Source organism: Lissotriton vulgaris, unplaced genomic scaffold (genome assembly GCF_964263255.1).
Source record: "Lissotriton vulgaris unplaced genomic scaffold, aLisVul1.2 SCAFFOLD_1365, whole genome shotgun sequence".
In the NCBI taxonomy this organism is placed as follows: domain Eukaryota; kingdom Metazoa; phylum Chordata; class Amphibia; order Caudata; family Salamandridae; genus Lissotriton; species Lissotriton vulgaris.
In genome coordinates, this window is record NW_028242984.1 from 184,745 (window position 1) to 199,805 (window position 15,061).

Genomic DNA, 15,061 nt, shown 5'->3' on the forward strand with positions numbered 1-15,061 from the left:
TAACAGCCTGGATAGAGGATAATAACATTCTACCATTTTACCATACCGGTTTCCGAAAAGGCTGCTCCGCCATAGATGGCTCTTTTGTTCCTGGCACAACTGACAAGCTCCACCTGCCAGTATTTGCCTGCTTTATAGACTACTCAACTGCCATTAACGGGGTAAAATGAAGTAAGTTATGGCTTAAACTGTCCGGCTGGAAGATTCCCACTAAACCATTGAAGGCAATTGTGTCACTATACAGCAATGCTTGGTGAGAATCACATTGGCGGGGATACGGTCACACACAAGTTGCCAACTGACTGAGGCCTAAAGCAGGGCTGTGTTCTGGCAACTACACCCTTCAACCTTTATACAGGCAATCCCGAAAATCGGACAGCAACAATTGAGCATACAACAGTATGCTGATGATCCTGTGATCCTCGACCACACCAGAGTAGGTTTGCAAATAGGGTTGAATGCATTAAACAGCTACAACCAGGAAAACAAACTAGTGGCCAACCACGGTAAAACAAAAATTGTTACGTATGGTAAACATCTGAAGAAAACAAGCTTAAAATGGTGACTGGGCAATAACAGCATAGCCTCAGAAAGAGCATATCAATATCTATCTGAATGCTAAAGGCAAGGCAACCTTGTACCAGGCCAAGATGCAATCCAAAATACACGCCACCATCTACGCCCTGTTTAAACTTCAAGGTCAATTCCACAGCCCCACTACGAAACCCATCATGAGAGTGACAAAATCTAAACTCCTCGCAGTTGCTGGGTTCGCTTCACATGCATTCCCGGGAAAGATGGAAACAATGATGGAAAAAGCCCAGTGCCAGTGTTACAAAAGGCTCTTTATTTATTTTATTTATTTATTCGTAAAGTTTTATATAGCGCTAACAAGATCCAGAGGAAAATCAGAGCTCTTTACAATATTATGGGAGGAAGGGCATAAATGCAATATCCTCATCAAGTACTAGAGAGAAAGAAAAAAAACAGGAATGGTCGCAGCCAATTGCACCCAGGAGGATAGTACAATAAATATGTGTAAGCGGGCAAAGAGGGGGGTCACAGTATGCAGTAAAGAAGAGCTGTATCAAATGGGGGTACAATGGTAGTAGGAACAGTGTCAGCGGGCTTGTGAGCCTATCACTCTTAGGGTAAGAATGTGTTCATTAGGAATCTGATGGCTTCCAATGTCAATGCAGTAGTTGAAGAAATTCTGCATACTTCCAATGGGCAGCGCTGGAGAAGGCTCAGTGAAAACATTTCTTTTAGTTAAGGATGAGTGGTTTCAAGATGAAGGTGGAGGCGCATCTTGAGGTGCCTACACCACATGAAAGTTTACGTTTTTGCCCAAGGTACATGGGAGTATTGAACTGAAGGGCTTTGTGCATCAAAACAGCAATCTTTAAGTGAATTTGTTCTTCATAGGGCAATCATTTGAGAGATTTTAGGACTGGAGATATATGCTTGTTTTATTTTGTGTCTGTAACCAGTCTAGCCACAGCATTCCATGATTCCCATTTACTATAGGTAGGAAAGGTTTGATATTTCTGAGTGACCTCATCAGGTAGTTTGCTCCCTTACATACATTGCTGATATTATTTTTCATATTCCGGTGCTTATCCATGGTATTTCCGAGAGATTTGGCTGAGTTTATGATGAAAAGAGTGCAGTTGAAAGCAGTGAGGTGACTCATCCAGAGGTCTAGCATAGGCCTGGGCGGTAAATTCAGTTCCTCTCGCAGAATTTGCCGAATTTGGGTAAATTTGCATTCTACGGGGAACCCAGAATTTCCAAAATTTCCGCAATTCCGCAACTTCGCAACATTTTTTGCTTGTTTGCACTTTCAAAATGTGTGTTTGCAGGATATTTCTCCACGGGCACGCAAACAGCATTGGTAACCAGGAAAAAACCATCACGAATGGGTGGAACAAGCAATTCCACATATTTGAAGAACTTTTGTGAACGCACAGAGATTTTTTTTTGATTTTGTGGAGCTTTGCGTAGCGCGACTATGCAAATTCCACCCTCCCCTCATTGAGCAGGAGATGGTTCACCGTTAACCAGTTTTTAGTAGACATTAGGGTAGTGTTGAGTGAGATGAAGTTTTCCAGGGATGACATTTTCAGATATAGTTGCATGTTGTCCACATACATGTGAAAGAGAATGTCCATGGAGTTTAGTGAGTTAGCAAGAGGTTCCAAGAAAAGGTTGAAGAGGATAGGAGATAGATTGGACACTTGGGGGACCCCCATGAGGACAGGAGAGGGCTGGGAGAGAGAGTAGTTTGCCTTGACTTTTTGGGATCTGTGATGTAGGAAGGACGAGAACCATTGTAAGACCTGATCAGAAAACCCCATTCTTCTTTGCAGGATTGATAGGAGGTTTTCATGATTAACCGTGTCGAATATGGAGGAAAGGTCAAGGAGGATCAGGAGGCAGGATTCCTTTTGGTCAAGCATTTTTAAAATGTCATCAATTATGTAAGTGAGAGCCGATTCAGTGCTGTGCCCCTTCCTGAAGCCCGATTGATGCTGGTCTAGGAGTTGGTAATTTTCTATGTGAGCAGAAAGTTGGGATTGTGCACATTTTTCTACGAGTTTCACTAGGATTTGTATGTTGGAAAGGGGGAAGAAGTTATTGAGTTATAGGTGATACCTGAGCTGGTTTTTGGCAGTCGGATATCATGCCTTGTGATGGAGAAGCATTTACAATCCTTGTCCAGGTTAGGATGAGTGCATTCTTGATTTCTTTGGAGATGGAGGGGGCAACGGGTCACTAAAGTGGTTGGAATGGTTGATATTCTGAAAAATCTGTTGATGTCATTTTCACTAAATGGGGTAAAGGTGCCCCATGACGCATTGTTCTTTGTGTTTGTGGTGCCGATTTGCATTTTAGAAAGGAGTGAATGGGCGAGACAGCACTGGAAAAAGGTAACAGAGCCTTCTTAGAGGCGAGGTCAGTAGAGATGAGTCTTGATTTCTCAGCAAAGAAAGTGGCAAGTTTGTCACATGAGGGTGGGCTGCTTCCAGGATCAGAGTGGTTAGGACCAACGACTGATTGCTGTTTGAACAATCCGAAAAGTTTCTTGTGGGTGGGTTTGGCTTGATCCAGTTGGTTTTTGAGGTAGCCAGCCTTACCACTCTTGATTTGTTTGTTGTAGAGACTTCTGGCATCTCTAAGGATTGTTATTTGGTCCGATGAGGGATTGGCTCACCAGGAACGTTCAACTGCCCTAAGGTTGCGGCGTTCCATGTTTAAGTTTCAGTTTAGTTTAGTTCGGATATTTTTGTTAAGGTATTTTTTGTTGGAGTGGAGCAATGTTATTCATGATGTTGGAGATGGTCGAATTGTGGGCATTGGTGAGCGATTGTACCTTGATCAGGTCAGCTTGGAAGGAGACTGCAGATTTACAGTGAGCAGCTAGTTTGTCAGAATTTATTGATCCGAGGTCCCTTTTCCATATCTTTGATTTCATTGGTTGAACCTTGCTTAAAAACACTTAGTATTAATGTAAAAGAGGATGCTGTGGTGGTCGGACCAGTCTCACGGTAATGGAATGAAGGGTGATAATCTGCCCTTTAGAGATGATGAGGTCTAGAGTTTCTCCTTTATTATTTTTTGGTTGGTCACAGTGCTGAGTTAGATCTTGATCATTTAAGAATGATTTAAGGTAAGATACATCAGGGTCATTGGGGTTAGACCAGTGAAGGTTGAAATCACCGAGGAAGATTTGAGGCACCACTGAGTTGACATTGCTCGAGATTTTTTCCATTAGGTGCTCAATGAAAGGGGGATTGTCTCCCTGGGAGTGGTAAAAGGTGAGAAGATTGCAAACTGGATGGTTCATACTTGAGATGCTGAGACAGAGGTATTCACAGGATGAAGGCGTAGAGGACTCTAAGTGAGAAATTGAAAGTGTGTTCCTGTGAATACGGGCTAGGCCACCACCCAACTTCAGAGATCTGTCTAGCCTAAATATGTCATGAGTGGAAGGTACTAGGAGGTTTAAGATAGAAGTGGGATTTAGCCAAGTTTCAGTGAGGGTGGTAGTGTCTAAATCATTGTGTTGGATGAGGTCAAAGAAATCGGAGGCGTATTTACTGGCTGATCTGCAATTAATTAGTATACATTTAAGCCATAGTGGATTTAGGGGGAAGGAGTCTGGGTAACGTTCACATGGGTGAGGTTGTCAGTATTGCTGCATTTAAGATTGCAAGGAGGTTGTCTGTTTGGGTTAGAAAGGATGGAATGTATTTGTTTTGGCGGGAACATGTTAGATTTGTACCAAGTAAAGCCAGAGTTGTGAGAGTCATGGAGATCAATGGACACCAGGTGGGACTCATATTGCTTGTGGGAGCATTGGGTAGGGGAATTGATTTCGAGATGGATAGGGCTAAAGACTGACCCATGTGATCACTATCCTTAGTGGATGCTCTAGGCCAATTAGCGGAGGTGAGGAGAGAGCTGATCATGGTAAAAATATCATTTGAGAGGGCTTTCAGGTCGTGTAGCCCGGAGGTGAGAAGGTGCAACTGTAGAGTTATCTTATCAAGGTGCGCAGCCAAGTCTGAGTTTTGGGGCAGGGGTGGAGGTTTTAGGGGAAAAGCAAGTAGTGACGCGGGCCTCGGAGTAAGCCTGTTGAGGTCTGTGGAGAGGATTGTTGCCCAGACTCTAGTCTAGCATCTGGCATAGTTATAGGGATGGGGAGTGGACATCTTCTGTTAATGGAGAAGACTGTAGGGCTTGAGGGAGCCTTACAGCTCTAAAGACATCATGTATCGGACTGACAGTCGGTGAGGAGATTGAGCCCATAGAACTGCCAACCAGCTGAGAGGGTGTTCTTTCCCTTAAGAAGGTATTGAGTACTATATTTGAGGGGAACCAAATCCATGGGGGAAATACTGTTTGGAGACAATTGCAGAGTTGCACCTATCCATAGCATCCTAGTCCCAAGAAGCACTACATTACTCAGCAATAAAAATGGCACTAAATAACCATACCACCCTGATATAAGGAATGAAGACATAGCAAGACTGAAGGTAATTAGAGGGCTGGCCGGTTTAACTACTGCATATGAGTCGCACAAAATCCAACCCTATATGAACAATCCTCTGGAAAGGTAGTGTCCTAAAGAAATTCAATGAGCTCGCCTAGTCCCCCTGCCAAAAAATGAATTGAAACCGGGCAGGAAATTGTTGAACAATATAGTCAGTTGCAGGCTTTGTAATAGCAGTGCAGTATCATTTGTACACCTTCTATGCTGGTGCCCCACTTTACCACAACATCGACGTATACTGTTGAAACCAATCTTCCTATGGCACGGGATCAGAAAATGCTCTGCAGGGGTGGCAATGCTTCAGTCCAGCACAGAGTCCTCTGACCTAGCCAGATTTGGCAAATTTATGAATATGACATGAAGGGTCCTATTCGAAAACAGCAGAGAGGGAAAGTGTGTGGCTGTAACTGTTGAGTCTCTGGTAGCAACAGAAGGAGCCAGACAGTACAGACCCCCGTCCAAGAAAGAACTGAATGGTAATTATATGTCCCACAATGGATTAAGTGTCAATCTCCTATGACCATACAGGGAACAGGGAGCTCCTTAAATATGTAATTTCAAAACTAATTAATTTTAGAATAAGACTACATTTAGAAACAGTCTGAAACTATTGACTAAATGACATCTCTAATCTTTTATACATGTTTTACGTATTATAATGGCGTGAGGCCCGTATTTTCATCCAATTTTTTGTTAATATACTACAATTTTGAAATGATTTTAAGTAATTATGCAAGTAAGAATTCATTTATAGGAGCAGACCATTCAGGTTGATTCACTTTTTGCTAAGAAAGTTTGTGATGGCCAATCACCTCGAGGGAAATAAATGATTGGCCACCACTGAGGCCCCAAATATTGCAAATCAGTAATCTCAGGCAAGTTCCCACATTACAGTTCAACACCCTTCCTCAATATCCGGCATGAATCATCAATCCACTTAAATAATCACTCATGCAATCAGTCATTCACTGTTACAATAATTGAAATTTCCTCTTCCAATCCAAACAAGTATGGTTTAGGTATTAGTTATTCAATCATCTTTGTAGCAGGCAAAACATTGGTATTTGGTATTGGCAGGCAGTCTTGTAAAAAAATAAATGGTTTTATGGGACAAACCTTCTAGGGCTAAGTGATGCTAAAAGTGATACACTTTAGGCAATAAGCATACAAGGGGGACTGGAAGTGTCCCCAATGTCATAAAGGAATAGTGGATGCTTCTTTATTGCACACTGGTCCAACTGCAATCCAGCAATATATACCTGATGAATAAAAAAGGTAGGGCCGTATAAATATTGTTCCTCTAGCTAAGTGTTTTATTTTTTGCAAAGAAAGAACTAAGTTCAACGAGAATTTTTTTTTAAGTTCTATGGGGCAGTGGAAAACTTAGTATGGGAAATAGTGTTCATCCTCATATTCAAGTAGTTTGCCAAGAAGTTGGTAAGCTAACATGTTTGATTCAATTTCAGACCAATCACCCTCCTCTTTCTCCTGTGCTGCTGTTTCAGGAACAGTGCAATTGTGTGGAATAAAATGTTGGTTCATTTTGATCATAGTAAATCTCTCCACATTTTTAGGTAAGAGACTGGTCATTCTCACTGTGACAATTGCACCAGCTGCACTGAACACTTGTTCGGAAAACACACTGGTGACAGGACAAGCCAATACTATATTGCCAGCCTGCTGAGCTCTGGTCATTAGCACCTCTTCCCAAACAAACACATCAGTGGATTTTGATACACCTAGACCTCTTTTAAACCATCCATATACACTGTGAAAATCCGATGGCCAGTCATTTGTGCTGTCACCTGCTCTACCTGTTTATTTCATCACCTCTGTTCTGGACCTGAGCCCTGCCAATTAAAACTAATACAGTGCAGAGGTTGTGTCCAGTCCTTATGGTGCTGTTGTTCCCTGTGTTCTGGTTGATGGTGTTGTTGGCTGCTGTTAGACAAGATTGCCTTCTCTGGAAGTTGAAGGCAGAAACTCAGAGTGCAAAGTGGGACTTCAAGTTTCAGGTATTTTTTTCCAATTATCCAGCTTGCTATACAATCCACCTCTTGTATTTTAAAACATCCCCTTCCGAAAAAGGAATGGAAGTGGGCAGATTGTTTTTTGTACCATGGATCAAGTAGTGTAGCACAAATGTACTCTTTGTATCCGATGGTGCCATGTTGCAGCCTTATATTAGAAACAAAGCAAAGAACTAAGGTCTCATCTAAGGCATGCACCTTCTTTACCTGGTCTTGTAGGAGATGCAACAATTGGATAACTTGACCCATCATGCTGTACATTGTTTTTTGTACCATGGATCAAGTAGTGTAGCACAAATGTACTCTTTGTATCCGATGGTGCCATGTTGCAGCCTTATATTAGAAACAAAGCACAGAACTAAGGTCTCATCTAAGGCATGCACCTTCTTTACCTGGTCTTGTAGAAGATGCAACAATGGAATAACTTGACCCATCATTCTGTCATCCCCGCTATCTTAACATGTGAAAACCTCAAAAGGGAGTAGGATCTGTGTCAGGCATTTGACTAGACCTCATTTGTCCACAACCATGCTCATAGCTTTCCCAACTGTATCCCCTCCTCTTTGAATGACATAGTCATTGACTGGATTGTACTGCTCGAGTAGACATGTGAAAGATAGTGTTGCAACTTGTTGGCACCTCCTGTATTAGGGCTTTAACTGGTTCTCTATTAGTATGCTGAATAATCTGCGAAGCTCTAGGGCTTTAAAAGAATGGCTAAAATGAGTGAATATTCTTCTACAGGTGTTGAATATATTGCTGACTATGTCTTCCTTTTTCAGGTAGTCTTCCACCACCTGGTTGATGCAACGGGTAAAACACAGGACCTCAAAGTATCCTCCATCTGAAATTGCCTTGGGTATGTTACTGCCAATATCTGTGGCAACAAACCCAATTTTGAGACCTTTGGGTTGTAGCCCTTCATACGTCTTGCTGTTAAATTCTTCCAAGATGTTTAAATCTGTATGTGATTTCAAAATTGCACACATGGCCATTGTTGTATACCACTGATTGCTCTTAAAACTTTCTTTGGCGTCAAGGCCTGAAGATATATTTTGCTGTACCCCTGCAAAAGTGATCTAGTGTGCACCCTGATAACTAGTCCACATGTATTTCATCAGGTGGATGTGGGGAACAACACTTCGTTGCAAAGCTTGTCCAACCAAGTGTAGCACATCATGATGCAGCACTGGAACTGCGTCTCTGGCAGAAAAAAAACTACTTGGTACCTGGCTCAAAAGAAAAAGGAAGGGGGTCCAGCACTAACAGTTTTGACAGCTTCACAATGTACAAACGTGCATTTGGGTAGTTTTGTTCCGTGAGACCCTCCTGCCTTAACATGCCTGTAATAGTAGCCGGGATTTTCTTCTTTTTTGGGGGAACTGACAGAGGCATCTTTTGAGAAGTAGATGATAGTGGTAGTCTGTATGTGTGTCAGGGTAGAGGGGCAGTCACTGTATGCCATGGTATCTCCATCTTATTCTGAGTCTTCTTGTGTCATTGTGAAGATACTGAGGTGGGTGAATCTGCTGGCACAATGCTGGGGACAGGGCAGCTTTGTGTGAAGATGTCACCCTCTTCTTCTTCATCATCACCTTCCACCATGATTATTATAGGTTCCTCAGCTTTCCCCACCACAACAACAATGTTTAACCATTTTTTAAGATGTTCCTCCTACTTGATTGTGCTGTGTTTTTTCAAATGGGTCGCCTGGCCTCCAGTAACATAATGAGTATGAGGCTTACCTCGATGAACATTTGTGTAGCAAATGGTGCATACTGCAATGTGCCCCCCCTCTATGCTAACTGTAAAACATTTACAAACTGGGGTGGAGTATTTTGTTTACTGTTACACTGTCAATGCCTGACGAAGAACTGGAGGTGGAAGGGCATGTTGTTGACTGACTCTTTTCTCTCCTGAAGCAGGGGTTGATGTAGCTGGGACTTTGCAAATATGGGAGGTGGTGGCAGTGCTACCTATGTGACACACTTTGGAGCTGGTTGAACAGCAATGTCAGATTCCTCTGTGTCAGCTTCCACCATGACCACTTCATCATCTTCATCCCTTCCATAAATCTAAGTCTTTCTGGAACTTTTCTTTGCTCTTGCCTCTCCTATTGTCTCCTGTCTCTGTCAGGGTACACTCCATGTCCTATCATCATCATCAGAACTGGTGCTTGGAGAAGATGGTGCAGTAATACCTGTCCTTTTTCTTGCTGGCGATCTGGGAGACAATGATTCAAAATGAGGAGGTTCAACTTATTGCTTGGGAAGGAGCTCAACCTTGTGTTCGGCTCTAACATCAGACAAATGTACTATTGCTGCAGCTGCTGTCCAGTTTGCTGTGTTACCTGAAACACTTGTGTACTATTTTGTCAAAGGGACAAAGCCAATTAAACGTCACTACTTGTCAAAAAAGACATGTGTGCACTGTCTGCCTCACTGACAGACATGGTCCTGGGCTTAGGTTAGGGGGGTGGTGCTGTTGCTTGCTCACTGGAGTCATAACTTTCCTGAAAAAGGTTTGAGGTTCTCACATCAGTGGTGGCAAGCCGCTTCTTCTCTTCCCCACTAGCAACTTTCTTGACAGCCTTTTTTGGGGGGCATCTTGAAGTTTTCAGTTGGCAGTGGCCCTTAGTTTCATAACAAAATGAAGAGATGACCATGTTGTGTAATCAGTCATGCGTCACTTCGTGCACAGGTCTTCTGTCTGGCTGTATTGAGGGTGATGTCTCTTCTATTGTGCACCCAAAAGCAAACAAGCAAAAAGAACAACAGTGAAATGTGGCATTGATGTAGTTCAAGTAGTAGTACAAACAAAGAATATAATTTAGTGTGGTGACTTAGCCATAGTACAATTTAACTGTTCATTCATAAAACCAGACCCATAAAAATGTCATTGTGTGCAGCAAACTCAAGAAGGATCAGAAAGAGAAACATGGGCATCATGATGGGATGCAGCAATCAGAGAGGTCCAGGAATAATCTTTAGACAAAGACCACTGCTGTGTAGACTACCAATTTCAGTCATGGTGTTGATGCAATATGTTAGGAAAATGTCAAAATAAAAACTAAATTAACTGAAACATGTAAATAAAAAACATAAAAATATATACTTTTTTAAATAAGATAAAATAAAACTAAAAAACGTAAATTAAAACGAATTACATAAAAAATATAAACATTGAAATAAAAAAGATAAGTGAAAATATCTGCAACCATATTAATGTCTTTAAACTGTCAACTATCTATACAAGCCTTTTGCAAAGGGCCCCACTTGCTGTATGCACAAAATGACTGTCAGCCAGTGGCACATGGTCATCAACAACAATGATCTCTGAGCAAGGAGGCATGGCCAGAAACAGAGAAGACATGCATGCCTATGGGGAAAGCAAAGCACACTGACTGGCTGCACAACATGGCTTCCAGCTAGATGGTCAAAATAGCAACAACCAGCAGGAAGTCATGGTCACAAACATAGTAGACATGCAGGCCTTGGGGAAAAGCACATTTTCTGGCTACACAAAATGTCCACCAGCCACATGGTCAGAAGAACAAGAACAACCAGGAAGGAGGCATAGCTACAAACAGAGACGGCATGCAGGCATATGACAAAAGCACATCGGCTGGCTACACAAAATGGCCAAGACCACATGCTAACAACAACAACAAGCACAAGGTCTGGAAAACAAAGAACATATGCAGGCCTATGGTTGAAACTTACTATACAAAAGGCCCCTAGCCAGATGGCAAGGTAAACAACAAAGGCAAATGTTGGCCTGTGGCAAGCATACATACAAACAGGCAAAAGAGGCCTGGTAAGACAGACAGCACAACATTAATTCCACAAAGCCAAGAAAGAAAAATACCAGGGCTAGAAATGTTTACAACAACAACACACATCGTCCAAAGCCATTACCCCACTTATGCACTGTTTGCAGGGAAAAGAAAAACATGGAAAACGACTAAAAAAACACATTTTGTATTTTAATTCAATGTCTTACATGGCCTAAATTATGTTTCTATTCAACAGACACCACATAAACAGTTGTTTCATGCAGTCATGAAGTGTACAGGACCTACTGGCTGGAGGGCCCATTGACAGAATATGCCAGATGCCCAACCCTATAATTTGTGACAGTCTAAGTCACTGTTTAACATTCCTATTGTGGTCACAAATTGCATACCTCATTAATATTCATGAGGCAGGAGAAATTTGCAACACCATTTGGAATGGCTAGCGCTCTTAGGGATGGTGTCCTGCTGGGGTCAGCAGACCACCATGTCTGTGACTGCTTTTTAAATGATTTTGTTTATATGAGACAATTCTTTTCCACAGACTCCACAGATTCAATATGACTAAAACCTGTATGAGTTAATCATACATATAGGCATTAAATGCACAAAAATCTTAGTCAAGAACAACAAACACAGGTATATCTTTAGAAAAATATATTATCTTTGTAGCTTTCAAAGTTCATAGGGTACATTCACCATTCAGATTGATTATAAATGCAAGCAAATGAAACAAGGTGCATCTCCTTACAACCTATGTTCCATAAGTAAAATCCTCTCCTAATAAAATCTAAGAGTGACTAATATTTACACTAAATAATACAGTCACTTAATGTATATCAATACATAAGGAGTTGGATGATCAAGTCGATGTTTCGGTCTTTTATCGTATCAATCCGTAAGACCATCTTCAGGACAACATAAAGTGCATTTTAACAATGACCCTTCAAAAACTGGTCATTTGTTTAGACCTTGGCAGTGTTGTATAGACTTCTGACACTGGTTTTCCTGACAGTATTCTGGCTTATTCAATTTTCAAAACAGTGAAATCTAAGTCTTCGCGTAGTGTCTGTTCGAAGGTGAGTCTTTGTGATATTCTGGTAATTTGGTCTTCGGTCAATTTCATTTATGTAACTGGCGCATAACAGATAGCGATCCTCTCAGTGGAAGCTTCGTTTGTGAAGCTTCCAATGACAATAGGAAAGTCCCCAGCAGGGGGAGAAAAACACACAAATGGATGCACATCAAAACACACTTGGGCCAGATTTGCTAACATTTCATGCAACACAGCACCGCACAGCAATTTGCTGTGCTGCATTAAATGAAAGGGAAACCTCAAATATTCCCCAAATTGAAAACATATTGCACATTTGTGCTGCCTCTTTGTCCTGGGCATAGTGGTTGATGTCTAGTGTCAACACAGGCACCCTTTGCACCATGATGCATGGGAGCCTGTGTTATAAACAGTAGTATTGTGTTTGTGCAGGAAGGGACGCATTTCCCTCATTCTACACATGCTGCAGAATGCAGCACATGGAGAAAGAAGAAATAACATGCAGAAATAATGTTTTTGTTTTATTGTTACTTCACTGTTGGGAAGGAGTATCATTTTTTAGAAATACTAAGTTTACTGATCTTCGTAAATATTTGATTGTGCCAACATTCATGGGTGGGTGGATGGGAACGCAATGCTCCACCAATGGAACGATTTCTAACGCAGAGTAACACAAGGATACCTTGCACTACTCTTTATTTTCTGACCTGTGCAGAGCCACTCAAGGAGGTTTTGGGTAGCCTAGAAAATATCATTCAGGAGGTTGGTCTGCCATGTGTCAGCTTGCAAGGGCAATATAAAATCTTTGTAGATCTGGGCCTGATTCTCTAAAACAATATACTCACACTCACATACATGGTTTGAATGGGAATTAGTTTAAGGAATGCTTCAACTCGTCGTACTAGATAGGACCCAACTATTGGCCTAATAAATCAGACTATAATGTAATGATAAATGTATAATTCTACTGATAGAAAATGGTTTCTATATAAAAGCTTTTGTACCTTTTCAGCTTGAGCTGATGTAAATGATGAAAATGTTAATTGAAGCAGTATTAATGCCTGGATAATCCGGGGCTTTTTCTCTCAGTAAATCTATTGATCTTACCTAAGTTACTTGTTTCCTTGTTTCTAGAACTGAAATGTGTTGATCTTAGAAGATCTTTCTTTCTATTTATGAAAGGAGAGTGTCAAGCGGCTGTGCTGTTTAACATGTGGCTACAAACATGACTCACTGCTCCATATTACCTGGGCCAGAGGCAGAGGGTTCTATTGCTATCTTTCATTGGCCAGGCCAGAGGCATCAGCTTCTAAAACCACCATTCATTGGCCAGGCCAGAGGCAGTGGCTTCTAAAGCCACTTTCATTGGCATTGGAACAGAGGGATTTTGAAAGGGGACAATGCTCAAATGAAAAAGAATTCTGTGAAATATACGGAATATGTAATGAAGCTCCTCTGAAGAAAAATTATTTTTGGGGGATTACTGTGAAGAGTTTATGCATTCAGTTGAATTGTGACCTAATTGCATTACTTATCCATGTTTTAACTTCTATTTTTGGGTTGCAGCATTCTAGAAATTAATGTATGGTTGTTGTAATTTACTAATATGCTTAGTTTTGGTTTTGTAATAGTTTTCATTAACTAGGCAAATACATTGAATCGATATGTCCATGCAGTCATATTGTTGGAAAATTGAACATAGGCTCAATCTAAACTTCTGTATGATTTATGTTTGCTAATGGAACTACAATAATTCTATAGAAGAACTACATTCAAAAACAGTTTTGAAAAATATGCATGAGTGGCTAGACCAGATCCCCTCTGCTGCCAGGTCTGCATTACCTTGCATACATATATGACTAGGGTTGAATTTGCTGTTCCATTATGGTGGTCACTACACAAACCTTTAAATTTGACACATTTTGCCAGAAATAATATTAGCATTTTTACAATACATATAAAAATTACCCTCCTGTAGCAAATGGTTTGAACAATGTATTAATGTCAGATGTCAGTTTCACTACAATGTTCTGGTACAATAATCTGTGGTTGAGCCGAGACATGAATAGTACATACCTGATGAGAAGCTTTTGATGAAATGAGAAAACATTTCAGAAATGGCACCCTCATAAAAACTAGAGTCCTGTGTCAAATACATCTCCCTCACTGCCTTGGCAGTATAATACTTTTCATGGAGTTCCTTCAGGTCCATGCTGGAGTCACAGCTGCAACCCTCCATCACTCTCTGCCTGTGTTACTTGCATGTATGCTATATAGTCTGACATCTGGCTTGTAAATTATCTTTAAACAAAGAGAACTCTGTGTACACATGCAAAACGTGACTGCTTGTGAGTTTTTACTATTTCTAAGCCCACACTTTTTGTCTGGGTTTCTCAACAATTTATTGGTGAGTAGTTGCCTTTATAATGTCTACTGCCTTGGGCATGTAGGAGCCAATCCAGATGAAATCTGTGAGGTATAAATCAGTGCATTGCAAAGGCATAAGTTATAGTCATTTCAGATAACTGTAACTGCTGAATTTCTATGCTTTCATGTGTGTAACATCTGAGTCATGCTATAAGGTCCCTATAACCTTTTGTATTTTTCAGTGAATTCCTAGGTTTTTAAAATAAATCCTATTGTCTAACTGTAACGTCACGGTAAACTTTTTTTTTTTCTAGAACATTTCTTGGGATTTTAATGCTACATACTAACTTATCCCTGTTATCTTTTTTCAGTACATATGTATATATATAAGCTTCCACCCAACAAAGCTTAAAAATAGTATACACTATGCAGAGAAACTGTAGCAATGCTGAAAAGCTCTATAATGCCTAAACAGAGTTAGCAGGGATGTTCCTAAGGAGAGGGTATAGCAAAGTCATCACATTGCAGTCAGCCAGAGTAAAGCTAATTGTTGCAGAGGGTAAACAGTTGAAAACGCAACGTGACACAGGGCAAACCATAAAGTGCATCCCAGGGTTCAGTGAACAACGCTATAACATTTGTGCCATTTTCCAAAAGGACTGGCACTTGATTTGCAGTGACCCGATCTTAGGTCCCAGGATACACAAAAGTACTCTGTTGACATTCTGGAAGGCCAGGTCCATAAGAAAGGGTTAAGCTAA

At 41.0% G+C, this 15,061-nt stretch overlaps 1 protein-coding gene across 1 annotated transcript in view; it reads right to left on the reverse strand.

Moving 5' to 3' along the window:
* The window catches only part of LOC147668760 (nicotinamide N-methyltransferase-like), a 115,817-nt gene extending 101,672 nt beyond the window's left edge, over nucleotides 1-14,145 (reverse strand). The window contains exon 1 of the mRNA XM_086948449.1: nucleotides 14,010-14,145. Within this exon, the coding sequence (XP_086804575.1) occupies nucleotides 14,010-14,145 (136 nt within the window). The remainder of the gene's footprint in view (nucleotides 1-14,009) is intronic.
* Between the last annotated feature and the right edge of the window lie 916 nt (nucleotides 14,146-15,061).